The sequence below is a fragment of the Triticum aestivum genome, chromosome 2D (genome assembly GCF_018294505.1).
Source record: "Triticum aestivum cultivar Chinese Spring chromosome 2D, IWGSC CS RefSeq v2.1, whole genome shotgun sequence".
Taxonomy (NCBI): Eukaryota; Viridiplantae; Streptophyta; class Magnoliopsida; order Poales; family Poaceae; genus Triticum; species Triticum aestivum.
The window spans coordinates 243764874-243777162 of NC_057799.1; the positions used below are offsets into that span (position 1 = coordinate 243764874).

The 12289-nt window shown below is 46.6% G+C and overlaps 2 protein-coding genes across 2 annotated transcripts; one reads left to right on the forward strand and one right to left on the reverse strand.

Annotated features, from left to right (window-relative positions):
- Nucleotides 1-440: 440 nt before the first annotated feature.
- On the reverse strand, nt 441-7256 carry LOC123052670 (NADH dehydrogenase [ubiquinone] flavoprotein 1, mitochondrial). Its single transcript, XM_044475972.1, has 2 exons — nt 7015-7256; nt 441-2147 (listed from the first exon to the last, which is right to left on the reverse strand). Exons 1-2 carry the CDS (start codon nt 7066-7068, stop codon nt 684-686), a joined length of 1518 nt encoding a protein of 505 aa, XP_044331907.1. The 5' UTR covers nt 7069-7256; the 3' UTR covers nt 441-683.
- On the forward strand, nt 7236-10365 carry LOC123052671 (uncharacterized). The gene is made up of 2 exons (XM_044475973.1): nt 7236-7662; nt 9932-10365. Exons 1-2 carry the CDS (start codon nt 7461-7463, stop codon nt 10087-10089), a joined length of 360 nt encoding a protein of 119 aa, XP_044331908.1. The 5' UTR covers nt 7236-7460; the 3' UTR covers nt 10090-10365.
- Nucleotides 10366-12289: the final 1924 nt, after the last annotated feature.

Below are 12289 nucleotides of genomic sequence, written 5' to 3' on the forward strand. Positions count from 1 at the left end.
ACGTGGAGATCGACCTCCACTTCGTCTGCGAGCGCGTGTCCTTTGGCGACATGCGCATACTCCACGTGCCCTCGACGTCCCAATTTACAGACATCTTCATCAAGGGGCTGCCGACTGCCATCTTCACTGAGTTCCGGTCCAGCCTCAACATCGTCAAAGACCGTGCTGTGGCTGCGGGGGCTGTTGGAAGACCTCGTCCTCTCATGAGCCAGACTCGGGCACGTTTGCACGCCCACTACCCACGCGGTGATCGTGGCCACGTAGAGCTAGGCCATGACCCCCTCTCTGTTGTACTCTCCTGTATATAAAGGGCCATGCCCTATGATCAATACAATGCGGTGAATATTACCTTTCTACTGTGGAACACAAATCCATTATTAATATCAACTAGAGCAAACATTAGCCATCAGATGCCGACATAATTTTAGAGTTCACTCAGATTATGAGGATAGTCATTCTTTATAACATTAAAGAAGAAAAACAGGCTCATGTAACATACAGGGTACAATGCTTCAAATTCGTTTCTACTTCTCCATCAAAGCACACAAGGCTTCATCAGCGCATCAAATAAACATGGACATAAAAGGTTCAAACCAATAAGGTAAGCTACATCTGCTTGTACAGAAGAGCTTCACCGGTTTGCATTATTTCTGTGAATAAAATCAGGAAAATAGAAGTGGTGCTCATGCAGAAGCTGCCATCAGCAGCTCGCTATCAGCTCGATCGCGGATCCTCCTTTCCAGCTCAGGCCTGAAGTGCCTGATAAGACCCTGCACAGGCCATGCTGCAGCATCCCCGAGGGCGCAGATCGTGTGGCCTTCAATCTGCTTCGTCACCTCCTGAAGCATATCGATCTCTTCTAGCTTTGCATTGCCCACTTTGAGCCTCTCCATGATCATCCAGAGCCATCCTGTACCCTCACGGCAAGGCGTGCACTGCCCACAGCTCTCATGCTTATAGAAGTATGACAGTCTAGCAATCGCATCAACTACATCTGTGGATTTGTCCATCACCATAACTGCTGCAGTGCCTAATCCGGACTGTACAGCCTTTAGTGCATCATAGTCCATCAACACGTCATCACATATGTGCTTTGGCAACAGAGGAACAGATGAACCGCCAGGGATAACTGCAAGCAGGTTGTCCCATCCTCCTCTCACACCTCCACAGTGCTTCTCGATCAATTCCTTCAGAGGTATACTCATTTCCTCCTCAACGGTACAAGGTTTGTTCACATGACCTGAGATGCAGTAAAGTTTTGTTCCCGAGTTATTCTTGCGTCCAAAACTCGCAAACCATTCTGGGCCACGCCTAAGAATTGTTGGAGACACAGCAACAGTTTCAACATTTGTGACAGTTGTGGGGCAGCCATACAGCCCAGCATTGGCAGGGAAAGGTGGTTTCAGCCTTGGTTTACCCTGCTTGCCTTCAAGGCTCTCCAGTAGGGCAGTCTCTTCACCACAAATGTAGGCACCAGCACCAAAATGTATATGTACATCAAAATCATAGCCTGACCCGCAAGCGTTCTTACCAAGAAGTCCTGATGCATATGCTTCCTGCCGAGCTTTCTCAAGGTTCAGACGCTCATTCACATATTCACCTCGAATGTAGATGTAAGCAGCTGATGCCCTCATTCCAACTCCAGCAATCAGGCACCCTTCCAGAAGCTTGTGGGGGTCATGACGCATGATTTCCCTGTCTTTACAAGTTCCTGGTTCACTCTCATCAGCATTAACAACAAGATAAGAAGGGCGTCCATCAGACACTTTGGGCATGAAGGACCATTTGAGGCCAGACGGAAAACCTGCACCTCCGCGCCCTCGTAGACCTGATTTCTTCATTTCATTCACTATCCAGTCTGCCCCTTTAATCACTAAATCCTTGGTTCTATACCAGTCACCTCTCTTCATTGCACCTTTCAGGAAAGGGTCATGAAGACCATAGAGGTTGGTGAAAATACGATCTTCATCTTTAAGGTCACCAAAGTGAGTCTTCTCTGGAGGTGGGGGTGGTGGTGGAGGCTGTGGTGTGCTTGATGTAGTAGCAGCCTGGGTGCTGAATGATCTGCCAGCAGGATGCAGGCCAGTACATGAGATAGAACGAGTAGGCTGTGCCTTTGATAGAGAATGCAAGTACTCAAGTGCAGCCTGGAACGAAGGAAAAACAAAACAAAATGAGGGATATGCCAATATTCTTAATTTGACTAGAACTATATGAGCCAATTTTGGAGTAAAGGAAGACCAATAAGGCAATGGTAATTTAAAAGGAAAGAAGGATTAATAAGGCAATGATGCCAGCAAGCAAGCTAACTCGATGTGGATGAAGCTGCACACTAGCCTTGGACAAAGTACAGAAGCAACAGCACAGCGCAGTGTGATTGTACTCCCTCTGTCAGGGTTTAGTGGGCCAGCACGCCAAATCGGCAGGACCAAGGAACCCCGGGTTTACCACTGGTTATTAGCGGACGCTCCAGAAACCATATAATCTAATGCCTTAACTGATCCGCATTAGTAGCTACCACACCCTTCTCACGCTTATTACTCGTGTGCACCCCCATCTTGGCCAATTCATGGCCAATCCGAACCGAATAAGCAGTGCACGCACCAGCTGATCGTGTGTCCGTTTTAATTGAGAACTGAGCCCACCATCCCATCTATTTTGCTAACGGGTGGGAGTTAATTGCGGCGGGAAATGAACCGAATGGGGAAGCTCCAGGAAAAAGTGAAGCGCTTCCACATCTTGATTGAGGCAACGGCCTTTTAAATATGGGCATGCCTATGCTGCTCACTGGCCTAATAAACCCGGACGGAGGGAGTATAACAGAAGAAGCACTATATATGATGTGATCATAACTCATATAAATCGCAATTGTCCTTACCAATTATCTGGACACATAATTACGGCTAAAAATGGGAATTGTGTGCCGAAAATTACAACAAATCCAAATGGCCAATAAATACCCTAAAATCCAATAGAAAAACTAAATTCCTGACCAGCATTATTCCACTTTGTCCTATTCAAACAAATCAGCTCAACAATCACAACATGTTACCAGGACGAATCCACAACCACTAACCAAGCAGTAGCCTAAGTTTCCCATCACCCCAGACTTGCAATGAACAAGGTCATGACAGCAGCTCTCCATAACTCCCACCAGCCAAACCCAACCCCAGATCAAGGAAACACCCAAATCCCAGACACACATACATATCTGGAGTTGGAATGGGGAAAGAGGCGCTCAGGGTTGTCTACCCCCTTGGTGGCGATCTCCAGAAATGCAGAATCCTTGGCTGCCTGCACGGGTACTTCACCTGTGGCCAGCATCCAGCTGCTGCAGACCCAAACCGTACTGGCGGCAGCGCAGGAGCCAACAGTGGGCAATGTGGCGTACGGTTTTTTTTTCCTCCTTCTCTGCCTCCTATTTGTTTTATGGTTGGATGGACACGACTTTGTGGGTGGGCAAGTGTGGTGCTTCAGTCTGGGGGATTTGGAGCAGACAACGTGGGATGTGTTGGACAATACTGACACCCTACGGACTTGGTTTGATGGTCATATTGTCATGCTTCTCTTTCTAATTTTGTAATTTGATATGATACTTATTGTTTAATCTGTTCAATCTTTTGTAATGCCTGATATCCTATATAACTAAATAGTTGAGCCCCGGTAACCTATTTATCTCAACACGCAAGCATGCATGGGAAAAGAGCCACCTCAACATGCAAACATGCATAGTAATAGGCCCACCTCAATAGTTAATACAGTGAATCTGTTCAAGAAAGCGTTTTTAGGCAGCGCTTAAGCGAAACGCTTCGCTTCTGCCCTAGGCGCAACTTTTAGCATTGAGCGGAAAAAAGCGAGATTTAGCGGCCGCTTTAGCACTAAGCGTTGGTTAAGTGAGCGCTACGCGCACTTAAGCGATAAAAAAGCGAAGCCTGGGCCACATGCGGGAGGGAAGGAGGGGGGAGGGGTTATAAAGGCCTGCCCAAAACTGGACTGTTCGGCTAGGGATACTCAGTTAGGGAGCGACGGCAGCTCCTCTTCCTCCTCCTGGACGTCCACCCCTACTGGATCTGAACGCCGGCAGCTCCTCCTCCTGGTCGTCCACCCCTACTGGATCTGAACGCCAGCAGCTCCTCCTCCTCCTGGATGTCCACCCCTACTGGATCAGAACACCGGCAGTTTGCTTTCTTGTTCAGTTCATCAGTTGTTTGTTTCATAGTTTCATTCATTGGTCCTTGGTTAATTCCAACAGCAGGCGGCAGCAGTTTAGTGGTCTAGTGTTAGTATGGAGTCAGGAGGAGGAAATGATGGTGATGCTAGTGCAGCAGCAACGGCAGCAGAAGAGAGAGCAAAGATTATCCAAGAAGAAAAAGATCAAAGATTGAGCTGCTGCTTGGCTGCCTGAGCTGCTGCTTGGCTGCTTGAGCTGCTGCCATTTATCTTATATCTTATATGCTATTTATGCATTTATGCTTGCTGTGTGAAACTCCGCCTATGTCTTCTAGGCATAGCCGGTCCCAAGCCCGGGTAAAGGAGGAGGGTTGTGATAGGCTTGGCGAGCCAACGTAAAAACTAGCCAGTCCCATGGGTATGAAACCCATTTGAGCGGGAGTAGTACTAGGATGGGTGACCTCCTGGGAAGTCCTCGTGAAAGGGTTTCATATCTAAGGGTTGTGATAGGCTTGGCGAGCCAACGTAAAAACTAGCCAGTCCTTTGGGTATGAAACCCATTTGGGCGAGAGTAGTACTAGGATGGGTGACCTCCTGGGAAGTCCTCGTGAAAGAGTTTCATATCTAGCCTACCCCAACTTGTTTGGGACAAAAGGCTTAAGATGGACATGGAGATGCTTGCTGTGTGAACCACTAAACCTTATCTATTTCAGACTTTCAGTTATCCATATGTGCTATGTTTCCTATTTTCTTGTGCATATTATTCAAAAACAGCCAAATTCTGGCCAATTTAAAAAAAATCGCTTAATCCTGGCTAAGCTGCGCTTAAGCGGCCATTGCTCTAAGTTGTGGCCTTCTGCTCCGCTTACGCTTACCGCTTTTTTGAACATTGATCACATATATCCTCAATTTTAGTCTTCATCTGCTTAATCCAAATATTCATGTTTCATACAACCAAATCCATCAAAATATATTGCAACAATATCCCACAGCAACATGCAGGTATCATCTAGTTCACCAAATTTTGGTGCGTAAGCTGTTTACAGGATTTAACTCAGATTGTATCTCTAATAAAAGCACTAGGAAAGAGAAAGAAAATGTGCATGTTACAAACCCTCAACCATTTACCAAGACTGAATCAACCCTCAAGTACAGAATCAAATACTTCACACCCTGAACTGTTGAAACTAGATGGTCTGCCCAAATGCAAGCACATCGGAGGTCACAAGTTTGAGGAATGGGCTCATTAATTTGATTAATTACTCTTTATTTTCCAGACTTAACTCTGTAGTGAAGTACATGTACAGTCTGTGAGCCCGGTGGTGCCACAGTTTTTTGTTCTCAAATTAACTCTGTCAGAAATAATTAACTGAGTACTTTGATTGTTTCAGTTTAGTAAATGGGGCTGGGCAAAAAACCTTTTCCTGTAAAACATAAAAAATTGCTATAGTGATCATCAGGAAGTGACAATAAATGCATACAGAGATCGGATACCCTTCCCATCATTATAAGTCTCAACTAGTGAGCAGCATAGAGTATACTGCATGAACAAAAAATAAACAAAATATGGATAGATTGTGGACAATGAAGTGGAGAATGTATGATTGAACTTCATGTTTGCATGTCAGTTCCTAATTTATGCACTGCAAAACAAATAAATAAGAATCCAGTATATAGCAGCTTAGCAAAGATCAAAAAGGGCATATTACTAATTCACAGACATCTAAGATAGCACTGTAAACCGAAATGCTTGGTTAAGAACAACTTATAGGATATCATTCTTATCACAGGAAAGAAACCCATCGATGACATAGGCTATATGACTTCCAGGTTACCAACCAAAGGATTATTAACGAATTAATGCCGAGAAACAGATGATGTAACTGTAAGTCTGTAACAGTGGATCACGTGCTACAAAACCCAAGTAGTCACACAATGGAAATAAAAGTAACACCTCCAACATTTGTAACTTTTCAATTAACACTAAAAGCCTAAACCCAAGATTATCTTTACTAAACCCATTTTATCCCTGTACGTGAGACCTTGATAAACACATGTCCATATTTACCTATAAGTTGAAATGGGAAAAGTACCACTTGTGGAATTCTGATCTCATATCCGGTAGGAAAACAATCTAGTCTAAAGAGCAAAGACTTTTTTTTCATTTTGGCAAAGGTAAGGAGAGTAGCAGATATTTTATCTTACGTGTTCCAGTGCAACAATTGACCACATGCCCCAGTCAATCAGGAAACAATGAAAACTACAGGAGATGTGTCTCATTTCATCACAAAGAACATTATTAATAAAGCTATAAGAGGAACACAACACCCATAGTGCGGTTTGATGGCACACGCATCAGAACCCATGCAAAAAGGCACAACAACCGCGACGTGAGCAACTAGTATAGAATCTACTAGTGCTGTGGAAGAAAAATAGAAAAACAATCTGGGCTACATCAAACTACACCTGTCAAGCACATGAACTAACAACAAACAATAATCTCCCTCCATGATTGGAAATATATGTATAAGCAGCGTTCGTCCTGCCAAACGTCAGGCGTACTTATATACTAACCACTTGTATTTCTACAGCTGAAACAACGGACAGGGGGACTCGTACGAGCTGCCTATGGCCACCCAACGATCTACTTCGATCTCGTCCTCACAGTTAGAAATCAAATCCCCCAAACAGATTCGAAGCAGGCAGACAACAGGCACTCTCTCCGGTTTCGGCGCCTCAAATCCGCCACTCTCTCCGTTTACATTTACATTTACAGACAACAGGCAGATCCAAGCGCGAGCCCCGGGTGGGTATGGGGGAGGGGGGAGGAGGTGGGGTTTGTACCTTGCGACCGGGAGAGATCTCCGCCGATCTAAGCAGCGCCCACCGCAGCGCCATCTCCGCCTCCGCTTGGCCTCGAGTCCGTCGGATTTGGGGAAAAACCGGGGAGAGGCTAGTGTGGTGTGGGGAGGAGAAACGGGGCGAGCTCCAGGCCAGGTGCAGGAGGGGAAAACCAGCGCTCTTCGAGGCCGCGGCTGTCGTGTGTGGAGGGGGCTTTTGCCAGCTCCCGTGCTAAGGAGATGCGGCCCAGCCCACGAGTCGCTGCTTCATTTTCTATTCCCCAGGCCAGGCCCATTCCCCACGGCACTCTCTCACGACAACGTGTTGACTTTCTTTCTTCTAAAAAAAAAACGTGTTGACTTTCTTCTTAGTTAACTAGATGGAAAAAAAAACAGAGCTCCCGCGATCGCTTGGCGATCTGGCGGCGACGGAGAGAAAGAGGTGGTGAGATGGCGGCGGCAAATCCGGCGGAGACTCCGGCGAGGAGAGGCGTCAATACGGGCGTGGGCTCCGGCGGGGGGCTCATCCCTGTGTTGGAATGGGACGACATCAAGGCCAAGTCCAGGCGCATACTGCGGCGATCCACAAATCGAGCGAGATGCTGGGAAAGGATGAAGAAGCGGGCAAAGGATCTACTCCACGGGAGCCCAGGTGAGATCGTATCTGATCTGGAAGGGGAGGTCACGACCCACGGGTGCAATGGCAAGAATATGAGGATCCCAGTGGAATCAAGGGAAATAAATGGGGAAAATTCGTTTCTATCTTTGAAATGGAAAATCCTGTTGAGGTCGATTTCTATGGAGGAAAATTCCACTGATCCGGGGGGAGGGGAGCTGTTTCCGTTGAGAGACGGTAAGGGGAAATTAGGAATTAAAGGGAGCGTTCATATCTATATAATTAGAGGAAAGGGAGAAATTAGAGCGAGTTTCCTTTGGAAACTGCCTATTCAAGATCTTTTATTTCTTGTTAAATGCATAAATTCTGTCCCGGCGATTTCAACCTTGGGAGAGAGGAATAGCTATTTTAGCTCCAGATCGCTATGCTTTGGCAATCCAACTCGTATCAAAGAAAAGAGTCTTCTGCCTATTCCCTTGTGTCTGTCCCCTGCTGTGCAGTTTTGGGCTTGTAGGGGAAACATGGAAAAGAAAGGGGAGGCGGAGAAGGAGATGAACACGATGGCGGCGCGACGTGAGCCGGCGGTCCCCAGCGGGGATGGCTCCACGCCACATAACAACGAGGGGGCGGTGGAGAGACGCCCCCGAGGGGGGTGTTCCCCACTGATCATCGACATGGAGGCGGCGAGGAGGGCTATCAGTGGTTCCCTAGTGGTGGGGTGTTTCCTATCGCCCTTCCAAGTGAATCCGCAGATCCTCGTCAATGAACTCCGTGCTATTTCGGCATGGAAGCTACAAGGTGGGGTCACCGTTCAAGAGGTGGCCAGCGTAGACGGGAGGTTCGTCCTCAACTTCTCCATCGAAGAAGATAGAAAGTTTGTCCTGAAGGCCCAGCCATGGCATTACAAGCTCGATGGTATCATCTTCGCCGAGTTCGACGACAAGGGTGACCCGGCGGAGATTGACCTTGGAGCTATGCCCATATGGGCCCAGGTTCGTGACCTCCCATTCGAGATAAAAACGGAGAGTGTGGGCAGGTCCCTAGGGGGCCAAATTGGTGAGGTGATTGCCGTATCACACCGAAATCACATGATTGTAGAGAAGTTTTTGCGAATTCGAGTGAAAATTCCGCTACATGAGCCACTCAAGCATAGGGTAGAATTCACCCCTTTAGGCAGCGATGAGAGTATTCAATTTGATGTGCGCTATGAAAAATTGCCATTGTACTGTGAGTGTTGTGGGCTTGTAGGCCACACATCTGAGAGGTTCTGCAGAATTCCGAAGGAAATTAGAGTAGCATCTTTTCCAAAAAATCTTAGTGTAGATGCTTACTGGAAAGGACAATTGGCAAGCAAAAGAGCTATTATGTTCAATGGCCCAAACAGTAACATTATGCCAGGGCTACAGAGGGAATGATGATCAAGGTGACTAAGGTCGTGAGTGATCTCGCGGTGACGGAAAAGGGAAATGCGGTGGTCACGATGACGGGCACCCCGGCGACGGGGGGATCAGGCCAGGGGGCCTCCAGCTCAGCCAGGTGGGCCAGGCTCCTGTGGCAACTCCGGCGGCCACTCGCGGGGTTGGTTCTGGTCAGGAGGACCGGAATACAGCCCTGGTCACCCCTGCAAGCCTCGTCCAGGAGGGCCTGAGGCTGGTGGCGATAGCAGGCACCCATCTGGGTGTTCTGCCGTTCGGCCAGGAGGGTCGGGCCCCTGAGGCACCACTGCATGCTAGTCTTGGGTCTGCTACTGATCAGGAGGATCGGGTAGCAGACTCGGGCGCCCATGCCAGCTCTGGCCAGGGGCCGGCGCTGATGGAAACCACCCGTCCGGGTATCTCTCCTGGACAGGAGGGCCAAGGGGTGATGCGGCTGGCTGATCATCTCTGTTACAATGCAGCCCAAGAGGGTCAGGGTGTCCTGCTCATGGGTGAAACCAGCCATGCAACTACTAATGATCAACCTGATCAAATCTTGTTTAAACCAGGGGTGCTGGAGGCCTTATCAGGAGCGGTGGCTGCAAGGCTTGCTGCTGCAAGTGCTAATACTGGTGATGTGTTTAACTTTAGTGCTAAGAAGAAGCCTATGCAGGTTAAGCCAAAGAGTAAGGGGGAAAAGAAAAAAAAGGAAGGAGGAATTGAGAGGGCTGAGGACGCGCGTAGTAAACTTTTAGGGGAAAAAGGAAGAAACCCATTTGAAGTCGCACCAGCAGGCAGTGACATAGAGTTCTCTTTTGAAAAAACCATGGATAGTTATGAGCGTGTGTTGTATGGTGATATGTACGCTTCCTCTAAGAGAGTGTGTACAGGTAGGGTGGAAACAGTAACGGATGGAGATGGGGTAACTACACATGTAACAAAGGAGACAGAGGGGAAAGAAGAGGCATATGTGCAGCAGAGGAGAGAATCGGTTGGAGATGATGGCGCATCGGCGGCCTCCGAGGAGGAGGTCCGCTGGGCCAAATGAAAATCATAGATTGGAACTGCCGTGGTATGCTCTCCCCCACGGCAGTTCGCGGGCTCTTGGATCTACAAGGGCGAACCAAGGTAGACTTATTTTTCTTTCGGAGTCTCATTTGAATAAATGTAAAGCCGGTGAGCTATGTCGTGTTTTTGATTTTGATTCGATGTTTGTAGTGGAGAGTGATGGTCGGACCGGTGGCCTTATTATGTTTTACCACAAAATGAATAAAGTTGTTTTAAACTATGTGTCGGCTAATTTGATAGATGTTCTGTTTCTGAATGACAATGTTGTACAATGGCGTTTTACGGGTTTTTATGGTCATCCGAATTGGAGGGATCGTAATTTGTCGTGGGAGGATATTCATAATTTGCACAATAAAGGGGGTCACCCTTGGGTGGTTTTGGGAGATTTTAACGAAATTCTACTGTCTTCCGAAAAGGAGGGAGGCAATGCAAGACCTAACGCAATGATGAGGGAATTTCGTAATTGTTAGGGAGAGTGCGGGCTCAAAGATATGGGATGTATTGGGGACCCTTTCACTTGGAGGAGGGGCGATGTTAGGGAGAGGCTTGACCGTGCGGTTTGTAATGTGGAAAACAAATTCCCTAGGTCGGCAGTAATAAATGAAGAACATGTACATTCCGATCATCGCCCTATCATTCTGGATACAGAATACTTTGATGGCAATATTTTTAACCACCCAGAAAGCCGACAGAAGCAATTTGAAGCCTGATGGTTCAAAGAAGCAACCGTTGAAGAAATTGTACATACAGCGTGGGAAAAAGCAAAATTACGGGGTATTGGGCCCTCTCTTGCTGAGCATACACGGGCGATGAATGCGGATTTACATATTTGGGATCGGGATATTCTCAGAGGACGGAAAAAAAGAATTAATAAATTAAAAAAGAATTAGAAAAGCTACCAAGGGGTCCTATGAACGTGGAGTCCCAAGCACGACAAAAGGAGATTCTGGTCCTAATTGAAAATCTTTTGGAGCAAGAGGAGATTTATTGGCTACAAAGGGATCGTGTAAACTGGCTATTGCATGGTGATCATAACACTTCTTTTTTCCATAGTGCAGCAACGGCTAGGAAAAAGAGAAATAAGATTAAAAAATGGCTTGATGAAAATGGTATTTGGGTGCAAGATACGGAGATGAAGAGCCATATTATGGGGTATTTTTCTAATCTTTTTACATCAGAAGTTGCGCAACCAAATCCAGATGTTTTATCTCTTGTCAGAAGGAAAGTGGCAGATGAGATGAATAATGCTCTCCTCGCCCCTTATACGGCAGAGGAGGTTCGGAAGGCGCTATTTGATATTGGAGATTTAAAAGCGCCAGGCCCGGATGGACTTCACGCCATTTTTTATAAAAGATTTTGGTCTATGTTAGGGGATGATCTGACCGAAGAGGTACTCCAGGCATTGAATACTAGTACTATACCTGATGGGTGGAATAATACTGCAATTGTAATGATCCCAAAGGTGGGTTCTCCAGAAAAGGTAACTCAATTTGGACTGATCAGTTTGTGCAACGTGGTGTATAAGGTTATTTCAAAAATGATTGCGGCTCGCTTGAAGATAATCCTTTCAGATATTATTAGTACGACTCAGAGTGCATTTGTACATCACAGATAATATTTTAGTGGCCTACGAGTGTTTTCATACCATAAAGAAAAAAAGGAGTGGTAAAGAGGGTATGTGTGCCATCAAACTGGATATGCATAAGGCGCATGACCGAGTAGAGTGGTCTTTTCTGAAGCAAATAATGTTGAAATTGGGTTTCCAAAAGAAGTGGGTAGATTTAGTTATGCAATGTGTATCCTCTGTGGAGTACCGGGTTCGTTTTAACAATGAAGAGACTGAGAGTTTTAAACCTACTAGAGGTCTGAGGCAGGGAGACCCCTCTCCCCATATTTATTCTTGTTATGCACGGAGGGGCTGACTGCCCTACTAGCTAATGCAGAGGAGAATGGTAATATTTCTGGAGTTAAGGTTTGTAGAGATGCCCCATCGGTTTCAAACCTTTTATTCGCCGATGATTCTTTGATCCTTATGAAAGCAAATGCTATGAATGCGGAGGCGTTGAAATCAGTTTTGAACGCTTATTGTGCTACCTTGGGGCAATTGGTGAGCATTGAAAAGTCTAGTATTTTCTTTAGCCCCAATACAAAAGTGGAAGATAGAGTGCAAATTTGCACTA

What these genes read in the sequence shown, in the direction of transcription:
- LOC123052670 (XM_044475972.1), bottom strand. Translation starts at nt 7,068, where the DNA reads ATGGCGCTGCGGTGGGCGCTGCTTAGATCGGCGGAGATCTCTCCCGGT. An exon ending in AGATCTCTCCCGGTCGCAAG is followed by an intron (nt 2,148 to 7,014) that starts GTACAAACCCCA and finishes CCTTCGTTCCAG; the next exon opens with GCTGCACTTGAGTACTTGCA.
- LOC123052671 (XM_044475973.1), top strand. Translation starts at nt 7,461, where the DNA reads ATGGCGGCGGCAAATCCGGCGGAGACTCCGGCGAGGAGAGGCGTCAAT. An exon ending in TCTACTCCACGGGAGCCCAG is followed by an intron (nt 7,663 to 9,931) that starts GTGAGATCGTAT and finishes GAGTGTGTACAG; the next exon opens with GTAGGGTGGAAACAGTAACG.